Source organism: Pollachius pollachius, assembly GCF_949987615.1.
Source record: "Pollachius pollachius genome assembly, chromosome: 5".
NCBI lineage: Eukaryota > Metazoa > Chordata > Actinopteri > Gadiformes > Gadidae > Pollachius > Pollachius pollachius.
Window position 1 is genome coordinate 14333144 of NC_136938.1, and position 14126 is coordinate 14347269.

At 41.8% G+C, this 14126-nt stretch overlaps 1 protein-coding gene across 1 annotated transcript in view; it reads left to right on the plus strand.

Moving 5' to 3' along the window:
• LOC307075794 (mucin-2-like) overlaps nt 1-13687 on the plus strand; it is a gene marked incomplete at both ends in the record, with an annotated part of 37515 nt that extends 23828 nt beyond the window's left edge. Inside the window, 11 exons of the mRNA XM_079736488.1 lie at nt 5021-5268; nt 5469-5652; nt 5901-6090; nt 8086-8257; nt 10864-11029; nt 11713-11759; nt 12090-12212; nt 12446-12544; nt 12688-12751; nt 13190-13310; nt 13471-13687. Of these exons, the coding sequence (XP_079592614.1) occupies nt 5021-5268; nt 5469-5652; nt 5901-6090; nt 8086-8257; nt 10864-11029; nt 11713-11759; nt 12090-12212; nt 12446-12544; nt 12688-12751; nt 13190-13310; nt 13471-13687 (1631 nt within the window). The remainder of the gene's footprint in view (nt 1-5020; nt 5269-5468; nt 5653-5900; nt 6091-8085; nt 8258-10863; nt 11030-11712; nt 11760-12089; nt 12213-12445; nt 12545-12687; nt 12752-13189; nt 13311-13470) is intronic.
• Nucleotides 13688-14126: the final 439 nt, after the last annotated feature.

Consider the following 14126-nt stretch of genomic DNA (forward strand, 5'->3'; position numbering starts at 1 on the left):
ACAACCACTCCCACAAAAACCTCTTCTACTACTACTACCAAACCCACAACAACACCTATTTCAACAACAACTACACCACCAACTACAACAAGCCCAGTCACTACACCCTGTTCAGGTATAATGACCTGTGAATGGTCAGACTGGTTAAATCTTGGAGCACCAACAACTGGTCCGAATGGTGGAGAGGACGAATCTATCCAGAAGATCATTGCTGCTGGCCACAGCATTTGCCCAGCACCAGAAGATGTTCAGTGTAGAGCTGTTTTATACCCAAATCTTCCCCTCTCCGATGTAGGACAGGCTGTTACTTGTAATCCAGTTGTCGGTCTTCAATGTCAAAATAATGAACAAGGACTCCAGAAACAGTGTTTGGATTATGAGATCCGAGTCAGGTGTTGTTCATGTCATCACACTACAACTGCAACCTCTCCTACAACTACAATTACGACCACAACAGTTCAACCAACTACAACCCCAGTTTCAACAACCACCCCTAAAACAACCACTCCCACAAAAACCTCTTCTACTACTACTACCAAACCCACAACAACACCTTTTTCAACAACAACTACACCACCAACTACAACAAGCCCAGTCACTACACCCTGTTCAGGTATAATGACTTGTGAATGGTCAGACTGGTTAAATCTTGGAGCACCAACAACTGGTCCAAATGGTGGAGAGGACGAATCTATCCAGAAGATCATTGCTGCTGGCCACAGTATTTGCCCAGCACCAGAAGATGTTCAGTGTAGAGCTGTTTTATACCCAAATCTTCCCCTCTCCGATGTAGGACAGGCTGTTACTTGTAATCCAGTTGTCGGTCTTCAATGTCAAAATAATGAACAAGGACTCCAGAAACAGTGTTTGGATTATGAGATCCGAGTCAGGTGTTGTTCATGTCATCACACTACAACTGCAACCTCTCCTACAACTACAATTACGACCACAACAGTTCAACCAACTACAACCCCAGTTTCAACAACCACCCCTAAAACAACCACTCCCACAAAAACCTCTTCTACTACTACTACCAAACCCACAACAACACCTTTTTCAATAACAACTACACCACCAACTACAACAAGCCCAGTCACTACACCCTGTTCAGGTATAATGACTTGTGAATGGTCAGACTGGTTAAATCTTGGAGCACCAACAACTGGTCCAAATGGTGGAGAGGACGAATCTATCCAGAAGATCATTGCTGCTGGCTACAGCATTTGCCCAGCACCAGAAGATGTTCAGTGTAGAGCTGTTTTATACCCAAATCTTCCCCTCTCCGATGTAGGACAGGCTGTTACTTGTAATCCAGTTGTCGGTCTTCAATGTCAAAATAATGAACAAGGACTCCAGAAACAGTGTTTGGATTATGAGATCCGAGTCAGGTGTTGTTCATGTCATCACACTACAACTGCAACCTCTCCTACAACTACAATTACGACCACAACAGTTCCACCAACTACAACCCCAGTTTCAACAACCACCCCTAAAACAACCACTCCCACAAAAACCTCTTCTACTACTACTACCAAACCCACAACAATACCTTTTTCAACAACAACTACACCACCAACTACAACAAGCCCAGTCACTACACCCTGTTCGGGTATAATGACCTGTGAATGGTCAGACTGGTTAAATCTTGGAGCACCAACAACTGGTCCAAATGGTGGAGAGGACGAATCTATCCAGAAGATCATTGCTGCTGGCTACAGCATTTGCCCAGCACCAGAAGATGTTCAGTGTAGAGCTGTTTTATACCCAAATCTTCCCCTCTCCGATGTGGGACAGGCTGTTACTTGTAATCCAGTTGTCGGTCTTCAATGTCAAAATAATGAACAAGGACTCCAGAAACAGTGTTTGGATTATGAGATCCGAGTCAGGTGTTGTTCATGTCATCACACTACAACTGAAACCTCTCCTACAACTACAATTACGACCACAACAGTTCAACCAACTACAACCCCAGTTTCAACAACCACCCCTAAAACAACCACTCCCACAAAAACCTCTTCTACTACTACTACCAAACCCACAACAACACCTTTTTCAACAACAACTACACCACCAACTACAACAAGCCCAGTCACTACACCCTGTTCGGGTATAATGACCTGTGAATGGTCAGACTGGTTAAATCTTGGAGCACCAACAACTGGTCCAAATGGTGGAGAGGACGAATCTATCCAGAAGATCATTGCTGCTGGCTACAGCATTTGCCCAGCACCAGAAGATGTTCAGTGTAGAGCTGTTTTATACCCAAATCTTCCCCTCTCCGATGTAGGACAGGCTGTTACTTGTAATCCAGTTGTCGGTCTTCAATGTCAAAATAATGAACAAGGACTCCAGAAACAGTGTTTGGATTATGAGATCCGAGTCAGGTGTTGTTCATGTCATCACACTACAACTGAAACCTCTCCTACAACTACAATTACGACCACAACAGTTCCACCAACTACAACCCCAGTTTCAACAACCACCCCTAAAACAACCACTCCCACAAAAACCTCTTCTACTACTACTACCAATCCCACAACAACACCTTTTTCAACAACAACTACACCACCAACTACAACAAGCCCAGTCACTACACCCTGTTTGGGTATAATGACCTGTGAATGGTCAGACTGGTTAAATCTTGGAGCACCAACAACTGGTCCAAATGGTGGAGAGGACGAATCTATCCAGAAGATCATTGCTGCTGGCCACAGCATTTGCCCAGCACCAGAAGATGTTCAGTGTAGAGCTGTTTTATACCCAAATCTTCCCCTCTCCGATGTAGGACAGGCTGTTACTTGTAATCCAGTTGTAGGTCTTCAATGTCAAAATAATGAACAAGGACTCCAGAAACAGTGTTTGGATTATGAGATCCGAGTCAGGTGTTGTTCATGTCATCACACTACAACTGCAACCTCTCCTACAACTACAATTACGACCACAACAGTTCCACCAACTACAACCCCAGTTTCAACAACCACCCCTAAAACAACCACTCCCACAAAAACCTCTTCTACTACTACTACCAAACCCACAACAACACCTTTTTCAACAACAACTACACCACCAACTACAACAAGCCCAGTCACTACACCCTGTTCGGGTATAATGACCTGTGAATGGTCAGACTGGTTAAATCTTGGAGCACCAACAACTGGTCCAAATGGTGGAGAGGACGAATCTATCCAGAAGATCATTGCTGCTGGCTACAGCATTTGCCCAGCACCAGAAGATGTTCAGTGTAGAGCTGCTTTATACCCAAATCTTCCCCTCTCCGATGTAGGACAGGCTGTTACTTGTAATCCAGTTGTCGGTCTTCAATGTCAAAATAATGAACAAGGACTCCAGAAACAGTGTTTGGATTATGAGATCCGAGTCAGGTGTTGTTCATGTCATCACACTACAACTGCAACCTCTCCTACAACTACAATTACGACCACAACAGTTCCACCAACTACAACCCCAGTTTCAACAACCACCCCTAAAACAACCACTCCCACAAAAACCTCTTCTACTACTACTACCAAACCCACAACAACTACAATTTCAACAATTACACCACTTACTAGGACAACTGTTACAACAACCACACCTACTACTATCACCTCCCCTACCTCTAAAATGAGGAGTACACCAGTGCCACCTACAATAACACCATTTGCAACAACCACACCTACAACTAAAACATCTACCATCACTACAATGAAGAGTACACTAGTGCCACATACGCCACCACCGGTTCCAATAACCAAACCTTCAACAACCTCCCCTTCTACTTTGACAACTACAACTGCTACAGTTTCGGCAACACCTACCACCACATCAAAAACTTTACCAACAACTACGCCAATAACCACCTTTGAATCGGTGGAGACTCATAGCACATCTTCTCCAACCACCGGTCACGTCGTCACCTGCGCTTGCCATTATAATGGCACAGAGTATCAAGTTGGTGAGTACTTAACACACTGGGTTTGTAACAGAGACTCAATCTCAGACTATATTGGCTGTTGTAGTCTATTTGTTATAAACCTGACAGGACACGTTCAAAATCAACCATTCAACAGTGTAATTTAACGTTATAACCTGAGGAAAAAGTTTAAAGACACCTGTCTGCCAAGAAAATCAGCTGATGTTTTCAAAGGCGCCAAGATTGCAAAACATGCTGCAAATGTCCTTATTCAGCCCAATGTACAGTTAGATCCCTTTGAAAACATTAACTTCAGAAAATATCAAAACAAAATTATTGAAGTTTTTCTTAATGGTGTAACAACACCACAAATGCAGGGTAGATGCTTAACCACATCCAACTATCTTCATTTATCTTTAGGTTCCATGATATACAATGTGTCTGACCATGGAGGCTGGTGCTATATTGCTCACTGCAAAAAAATCAATAAAACCTGCCAAGTGGTGGTTACAAAGCCTTCCTACTGTATTGAATCTACCACTGCGGTTCCCACTACAACTGAGAGCTCCACACAACATCGGGTCTCAAGTAGGCCTTCTACAACAACCCAGCATTTCACCACCACAAGTCCTGGAGGTTTTAAAGCGTGCCCTCACCTGAATCCTCCCAGAAAGGTACATCATGAGATCCCATTCAATATTTGTATGTAGCTTTCACTTAAACACTATTGGGTCAAAACATCATCTTGATTGTACACCTAACTTATATTATTATTTTTTTCCATAGAACGGAGAGCATTGGAAAGAGAGCAATTGTGTTACAGCATTGTGTTCTGATGGTCACGTGTCCACTAACGTGACAGAATGTCAAAAACTGGAACCGATAGTGTGCGCTAACAACTTTCCCGCTGTCTTAGTTAATGACAAGGGTGATTGCTGCCCCCACTATGAATGCCAATGTAAGTCTCATCTGATTATTGAGTTGCTGTTTTATGAAAACCTCTGCATGACAAATTCAACAGAATGTTGACATGAGGAGCACAAAAACTCCCTTTATTGAATATATTGGCGTGTATATTTATATCTTTATCTAAACTCTCTCTCTATAAAGGCATCTGCTATGGCTGGGGAGACCCCCATTATGTTACCTTTGATGGAACCTACTATGGTTTCCAAGGCAACTGTTCCTACGTGCTCGTAAAGGAGATCCACCCCAATTACAACTTCAGCGTTGTGATCGAGAACTTCTACTGTGGTGCAGCCGATGGTCTTTCCTGCCCACAGTCTTTAACTGTATACTACCAGCAATACACAATCCTTATTACCCAGAAGGACATTAATGGTGTTTTCACCAACATGGTAATTTAAATTGATTGCATATTTATTGAATTTATATTATATTAATTCAAAATATATTGATACATGTTAGTTGACAATCATTAGTTGGCTCTTCAACTCACCCCAACCAGTATCTGAAAACAGTATTTGTTTTCTGCAAATATTGTCGCTACAAAGCTAAAGACTATTTGTAATGTTTATTAACAATGTTCTTGCCCTAGGTTTTCGTGGATGGCCTTCGTGTGAATCCTGCATTCAAAAATAAGGACTTTGGTTTAGCGACCAGTGGTATAGATACGGTGCTTGTCATCAACGCTATTGGAGCTAGGATTACCTTCTCAGGACTCATGTTCAGCGTCAACCTACCATATGAAAAATTCAACCATAACACAGAGGGACAGTGTGGTCAGTCTAGTCTATTGTCTTACCTTATATCTCATACTCTATATCGTCCCTAGGACATTTAGAATATTCCAGAACTTGCTGTGCATGTCCGAGGTCTAGCTTTAAACTATAATGGTTTAACTATAATGACATACTTTTATTTACAACTGTTTACTGCATTTCATCACAGCTAACAATAGTTTGTGGTGCCATGTGAATGATTATTACGTAAACACTTCCGAAATTGATCATCGCACGGCTTCCTCTAGGTACTTGCGACAACAACCGAACAAATGATTGCATGTTGCCCAGTGGGGAGATTGCTTTGTCCTGTCCATACATGGGCCATGAGTGGCATCTGAACAACAGTGTGTGCATGCATCCTCCTACACCATCTCCGACGAGCCCTGTGACCGTTGCCCCCTGCAAGGCGACTCTCTGTGAGATCATCCGCAGCAGGTCAGAACACCGACCCTCCATGAGTGGGTTTCTAAATATTGTGTTTTCAATCAATTCATCACACTATTGATTTCAAGTAGATGTTTTTAACTCTATTTTACTAAGTGTTGTCCGGTTTCACATTAATACTAACGTACATGTAGTAGTTCAGAGTTCAACTAGACCATGCGCGGAGCTTGGGGTGGCTTTCGGGACTGAAGCCCCGAATCTCACGTCAAAAGTCCCGGATCTTTTTTAAGCTTTTGAAGTTATGACAACCCTGACATGTTACCTCATGTTTCGACTGGTAGTGATTTTCACCTCTTGAAATTGATTTATTTTCATTTTGAAAGCAACAACACATGGAAGCAATGGAAAATGCCATCTCTCGTTCGGTTGTTTAGAACGGTTGCCTGGACAACGTGACGTTTTCTAACCATTCACGTCTCTCAGCAGTCTTGTTAAAGTAGCCTCAGGGTTAGGGTTAGGGTTAGCGACAGTCTTGTTAAAGTAGCCTCATGGTTAGGGTTAGGGACAGTCTTGTTAAAGTAGCCTCAGGGTGTGGAACAAACATTACCATGGACATTAGAAATTATTGTTCTAAACCAACATCCAGTGATACCGTAGCAGCAGCAGCCCCTGCCAATGACCTGTCAAATGTTTCAGGTCAGTGAGATTACCTTGATGTGCTGGTGCTAGTGCTAACTAGCCTGCATGGGCTAGCTAGGCTGCTATGATAATTACTCCTTTAACACAAAATAGATTACCAGCGTTGTTTAAAATGTCAGAAATCCGTTTTTCTGATTGCGATTCTGTCTCAGCCAATATTGTAGTGTTGTGTGTTACCAAATGAAATTAAATGTTGAGGTCCACTGAATATCATGAAGAGGTAAAACATATCTATGTCTGACATATCGGTTATTTTAAACTCAAACTTTATTAAGGATTTAGATAAGAAATGTACAGATATCGCGTTGCTGCATTCGCTGTTTGACCAGCAGCCAACATGTTAACGATGTTACCGATGCGTGGCTGGTGCTAGACCGTCTTGTTTACTTTCAGCTTGCGCCCATATTGTAGCGACCCTGGGACATTTAAAGAGTTTGTGTGTTATGTGTTGCATTGTATTTCGTTGTCCGTTACGCCAGTTGTTCTGTGTGCATGTATTGCAGTGTTCTTCTTGTCAATCAGTGTGGGGGGCGAATCATTAGGTCAGCTGGGGGAGGGCCTTGGGAGAACAGGAGGGTGGGGGCTTGCACGTCGAAGGGACCGGGTTGGGGGTTGCCCGGGTAACCGGTTGTTGTTTGGTGTGGGATTGTTGTCGTTGATTACCCGTTTCAGTGACCTGGTTTTTGTAACGTTAAAAGTTCCTTCAAATACATATGACTGGACATTGTTATGTCACCGGCGAGGTCATTACAATATCCACGTTCATTGAACTTTGACCCCTTTTTAAATGAGTTCTACCAGAGTGATAGATGCGGACAAACCTCTAAAACAATGTAGTACTTATTTGTGTGCATATGTATAATACTTCAGTGCATTATCATTATTATTTAAAATTAAAATTAAATTAAATTGATAATGATAATGCACTGATATTTCAGAGATTTAGGATTTGCCAATGTCCCGCAGGTCACCCTAAAATTGACTAGAATGCAGGAAATCGCATTTTAGAAATTCAAATTCTTCTCCCCCCCCCTCCCTCGACCTCGACCACCCTCTTACACATGTATTGTATGTTTTTTAATATAGTACTTAGCATTGTGTAGCATCTTACCCTAGCTATCTTTATTGTATACGTAACAATTGTTATTGATTGGCACTTGGTTCTATGTACATCCTTACTGTACCAACAGCGATATATTGTTTCTTTCTTCTGAACAATGTACTTATTGTAAGTCGCTTTGGATAAAAGCGTCTGCTAATTACCTTAAATGTACTACAGTGGTACACTGGCTTCCTATAGTCAGTCTCTGTATTCTCTATACTCACAATATTTAATCCCTTCTCCAGTGTGTTTGGAGAGTGCCATAAGGTGGTTCCTTTTGAGCCATTTGTGGTGGCCTGCAAATTCGACGTCTGCAGCATGGACATTGACATCATTGGCTGCACAAGCATACAGACCTACGCTTATGCATGTGCTGAAGCCGGTATTTGCATAGATTGGAGGAATGCCACTGATGGAGTCTGTGGTGTGTACTATGTCATTTTATGATATTGAGTTAAAACCAAACCTGTGACCGGACTGCATTGTGGGCCTTAGATCTCATTTCAAACCCACACTAGAGCTGTTAACAATAGGAATGTAAAGTACAATGTGTTTCATCTCAGCATAGTATGCACACGCGAGGAATGTTCATGAAATTTTACAAGCAAACACAAACACATGCACACACCCACAAACACAAACACACGCGCGCGCGCACACACACACACACACACACACACACACACACACACACAATCGCACCTTTTCTATCTATTCAAGCCTTCAGTGTATATAGGTCTCTATTTGCATCAACCCTTTTGTTCTTATTTTGTAATTACAGAATACACTTGCGGTAGTCCCAAAGTGTATGAAGCCTGCGGCCCTTGGGTGGAGCCTACTTGTGATCACAGGTATCGTAAAAACAATGCTTGTTGTTTTTGATGCCTCATGCTCAGTTGCAATCTAGCGAACTACGATGTCATACTTTAACAAGTAGGCCTAGGTCACGCCAGCAATGAATCTAATGAAGTGTTTCCCATACATAGACTCTACTTAATTTTTTTAATGTCCTTAAACGACGACTCACGCGTTCGATAGTTTTTCCCATTGATCAAATATAATTTCATTGTAGGGCTGCGTGCTAAACATTGGTCTTGCTCTCCCCTCATCAACATACCAGTGGCGAGCGGTCCATATGAACTGCAAATGTAGCGCATGTGCAGGCGTTTTGAAAGACTACAGTATTTCTGGGCATATTGGCTAAATTGCTGCCTGACCGTTTATTTCCACCGTGTGGTGGAAATAAACTTGAGCTGAATTTCACATTTAACAAGATACTACTGTTTCACGCACCAGTGCCCGAAGCTGTGACCATTACTCCTTAATTTCTGGTCGCGTCAAAGTCACTGCTCGCCACTGACACAATCAACCAATGCATGCAAATCTGTTTAATTTGCATTACATACGGTCTATGTTAGTTCGGGTTAACCTGTATTATATGCGGTCTATGTGCGCTACAGCCACACTAGAGCACCATTGGCCAAGCAGCTCTTGTAGTTATCGAGTTACACTTCATAACAGATTTTAATCCATTGGGAACATTTTGAAACGTGAGTCATCTCTTTAATTGAAATTTTAGTTAGGCTATTGTTTAGTAAAGTGTACTTTGTAATTCGCCTATTGCGTATAAATATTGTCCGAACAATGTAGTGCTGCTGCCCGACTGTCTTCTCGTTATGTTATCAGGTAAATTCATTTATCATATTAACGCATTAGACGACACGATATTAAAGCTAACAATTTTAACTGATAGGGCCAAACATTCGTAATGCTAATGCAAGTTCTGAATAGTTTATGCTTCTAAACATAAGTGGTCAAGACAACACCATATATACTGTAGTTGTAGGGTTCTGAGATAAATCAGACGCTATAGACGTGGCTTCTTTACCATTCCGTCCACACATATGTAGACTGAATATTTGTCCGTTTACCTTGTATCTCTGAATAAACAATAGTGTCGAACCTTTACCATTGTTCGAGCCATGCTTAGCACCGAAAAGCACGATATCGGAAGCCTCAAAATGACACTTCATCAGTTAATTGCGGAAATTATATTAGAATGAAATGACATCGTAACTATTAACCTGCACATCAACATGAGTCACCGTCTGATCGATTTTCACTCTCAATGGTGGTATGACAGCAACTCACATTATCCCAGGTTACTTCACGACGATCAAACGACTGTATTTTGTTATTGTTTTGATTGAGCAAAGTATTACATTAAGGATGTGGCAGTGGTCTCGGGGAATACAACGCATTATTGGAATAAGTATCAGATATGTCTAGTTGCATAACAGGTGTTCAATGTAATAATTGTTAGTGCTTCATGGCTTGTGTAGCCTACCTTTATCTTGACGGTGCCTGGCTATACTGTTAACACCTATTTATGATATAAAATGCATGGGATCATTCTTCGTGTGGGGACAATTACGACCATGACATAGTGTGTGCATTTTCTACATCCAGATACAATTATGAGTTCATCTACAACAAGAACGTGTTTACTGCCTTGGACTACATGAAGTTGGAGGGGTGTTACTGCCCACCGGACTCTGTTGAGCTCAACTCTGCCTCAAACATATGTGTGCCGTCTTGTGGTAAGAGACCTAATTACATTGCTTTTGCTATGTATATTGACATTTTGCCATTTGCTTCAATAGCAATGTCTTACTATTTAATTCAGACCCATAAAGCGCTCACAAATAAGCATAGCACTATATGCATGCTGTAGCACCCCTTATCTAGTAAACATTTTACAGTGAATTCAGGAGCCGAGTCATATGGGCCTAATTTCAGAACTCAATCGATTGGTAGACTTAGTTGATTCAATATATTGTGTCTTTTGTTTTCCCGACAGATATTTGTATCTTGCAAAATGGTGAATGGAAGATGGTAAATATTGAATTCCTTCATCCTCCTTCCCTTTTTACAGGAATATTATACTGTCCAATAATACCGTCCAATAACCGCCCAGCGTAAGGCAGACCATTAAAGCGCCTGCGTCTACTTTTCTTTTACAGGTCAATGAGACATGGGAACAGGGCTGTGAAGTGTGCACCTGTCTGGGCAGGGAACACTACATGTGCCAGAATATGTCATGCCCAATACTACCACCTGTCAGTTGTGTTCAAGAGGGCCAAATCACAGTCACAGAGACGGTGGAATGTTGCTCCAAGCAGATGTGTGGTAAGAGTGTGGTAAAATAATAATCTGCTATAGGCCTTAATCACCTAGTGGCCAATTTATTACATTTCCCTCCAAGCTATCATCTAGAAGATGGTCGCTAGGTGAATAAGGCCTATTTTGCACATTCAAATCAGTTTTACTTTCAACACATTTAAGCTTTAGTATCAACACATTTCACTTCCTTTCAAAGAGGTTATGTATTTCATTAAATTATTACCACAGGGGATGCTGGATGGGAAATTGTCTTATTTTAAAAGAAAGGAGGTTATGTGTTTAATTAAGTCAACACTCGAGGGAATGCTGTTAGCACTAGGCACGCTTTTGATAAGCAAAATAATATTCATGAAAATAATAGGCAGAAAGTTTGTTTTTGGAAGCAGGACAAGCAGGTTTTCTTTCATTAACTACCTGTTTCTTCTAACAGAGTGCAATCCACAGGAGTGCAAACCTATTCCCTCCTGCCCTCCTGGCTACAGCCTTTCCATAAAAATGGGAGCCTGTTGCCCCAAGCCTGAATGTGGTGAGTGCATAGACATTGCATGTCTAGCCTTAAGGGGGTTGGCCAAAAATCGATATGAAAAATGCTCTTGATTAAATCTGTTGGAGACCGATATAATGTGGGAAATGTGAGTTAACTATTCATTTCACTATTTAAATTCACCCACGGTTTGTTTTTTCCGCAGTTCCACCAAAACCGGGAGTGTGTGTTTACGGAAACCACACGTATCAGGTAAGAAATCTGCAAACTGGAGATACAGGAGCATTTCTGGTGATTTCTGATTAGTTCAAATAAGATATACTCATGACCTCGCTAAAGTTCTAACCAACAGGAACAGCTAATACATTACATCATTTCCTCAATAGAAACCTACAGTGAATAATTTTGGGGGTAAATAAGTGTATGGGTTTGCTCAAGGATGCTTAAGATTGATTTTTTTTATCTTAGAAGTTCGCACTAATCTCGATGTTAAGATAACTTACATTTAGAGATGGCTGGCACAGGATTCAGTCTGAACAAGGGTGCTTAAGCAGAAATGTACCCACTTCCAAAACTCTATAGGTTGGTGACCAGATGAATGGACCTCCATGCGAGAAGTGCATCTGCACTGCCATGATCGACAACAGCACCAAACTAAATTTAGCACAATGCCAGCCTATACCATGTGACACACTCTGCACCCTGGTAAGAGTTCCACTTCTCTCTTTTTTAAAGACAGACAGAAACACACACAGACAAACACACAGACACACACACACACACACACACACACACACACTAGTGCATACACCTCTGTTTTTTCTTTCATTGTGACTTTGTTGTTAGTCCTAAATGTATTTGTGTGTGTGGGCACGTTTGTCCGTTCTTGCACGCTTGCATGTACGTATCTTTATGTTTGTGCCTGTCTATGTTTCCAGGGTTATGAGTACCAGACCATTGCAGGCCACTGCTGTGGAAAATGTGTCCAAACAAGTTGCATTGCTGTGCTGCCCGACAACACCACAAACACGTTCCTGGTATGTGTACGAACTTGCATACACATGAACATGTGATATACATGTGACTATGTGCCATCCAGAATGGATATAGATATGTATGGTTGTGTAAGGACATCATAAGGAAACCATCAAGACTATCCTGTGTCTCTCATTTCATAAAGCCTGGTAGCATTTGGACAGCACCTGGGTTCCCATGTCTGAAGTTTGAGTGCCTGAAGATTGCCAGTCAGTTGGTCACCATTGAGGCCAAGATCATCTGTCCTCCCTACAACCCAAGCGAATGCATACCTGTATGCAAATGTGCACACACACACACACACACACACATGCACAATTTCATGCAGACTAACACATTTAGCACAGACACATATGCATCCACACACACACAACAATTAATCATGGAAACTGATGTCTACTACCCCAATAACCCTAGGGTTAGGGATGTTCTCCTACTGACACATTGGTAGTTAGAATTGATATCTGTCTCTTTCCTCCTAGGGAACTGAAACTCTCTTGGATGGATGCTGCTATACTTGTGCGTTTGTTTTCCTTGAAGACTTTTTCTTATATTTAAATAAAACTTAAATTTAAATGTAATAAACATTTCTACATATTGCCGTCTGCTCATTGTAATTGCTCTTTTTCATTTTCCATGCGGCCCAGGCATGAGACGTGACCTGTGCAACTTGACCACAACAGCCATCACTATTGAGAACATGGGCTGCCTCTCAAAGGAGCTTATCAATATGACATCCTGCGGTGGAGCATGTGGAACCTTCACATAGTAAGTCAACCACTGTCCTTAAGCATCCTTCCTACCTATAACTCATCAACTCATCAAACCCCCAACAACTTTGCATTGCTATTACATGATAATCAATGCGGTTCTCCTCAACACACCTTCTGTGTTTCCTACTTACCCCCACCTCTACCTCCACCTCTAGCTTCTCTTCCCAGAGGAGGTCCCTGGAGCATACCTGCACCTGCTGTCGGGAGATTTCAACATCTGAGCGCACGGTCCGCCTGATCTGCCCCGACAGCACCGAGGTGGATTTCACGTACGACCACATCAACACCTGTGGATGCTTGAAGACCGAGTGCAGCGCCGTGGGGCACGCAGCCTCGCCCGGGGTGTTGAAGTCCAGCCGACGGAGGAGATGAGGGAGATCACATGACACCACGTTACAGAACCAAACCTATGGCCTATTCATTTTTGTTCGTATTAAGCGAAATACTAACATATGATATACTTTTTTGGAAGTCATCAAGTGTGTAGGAATACAAATCTATATATAGTCTCGCAGTTATGCAATGTTATTGTTAGATTTTATTATTGTCATATTCGTTTTTTCTTCATTATTTACAACAATTAAACCCACTCAATGCAGCTCATTGTGCTTCCGTCTATTTTTATTTTGCGTGTGTGGCTCATGTTTGTTTGTGTGTCTGTGTGTGTGTAAATGCATTAAATCAACAATTGCAGACTTTCTTTGCACCACCAGACCTGGTGGTCTAATTTGAATTCTTACTGGTATGAAACATCAAGCTTCAGCTTATAGTGATTTAATTTCCATATTGGTCTCTCTGGCAAGTAGAAGAC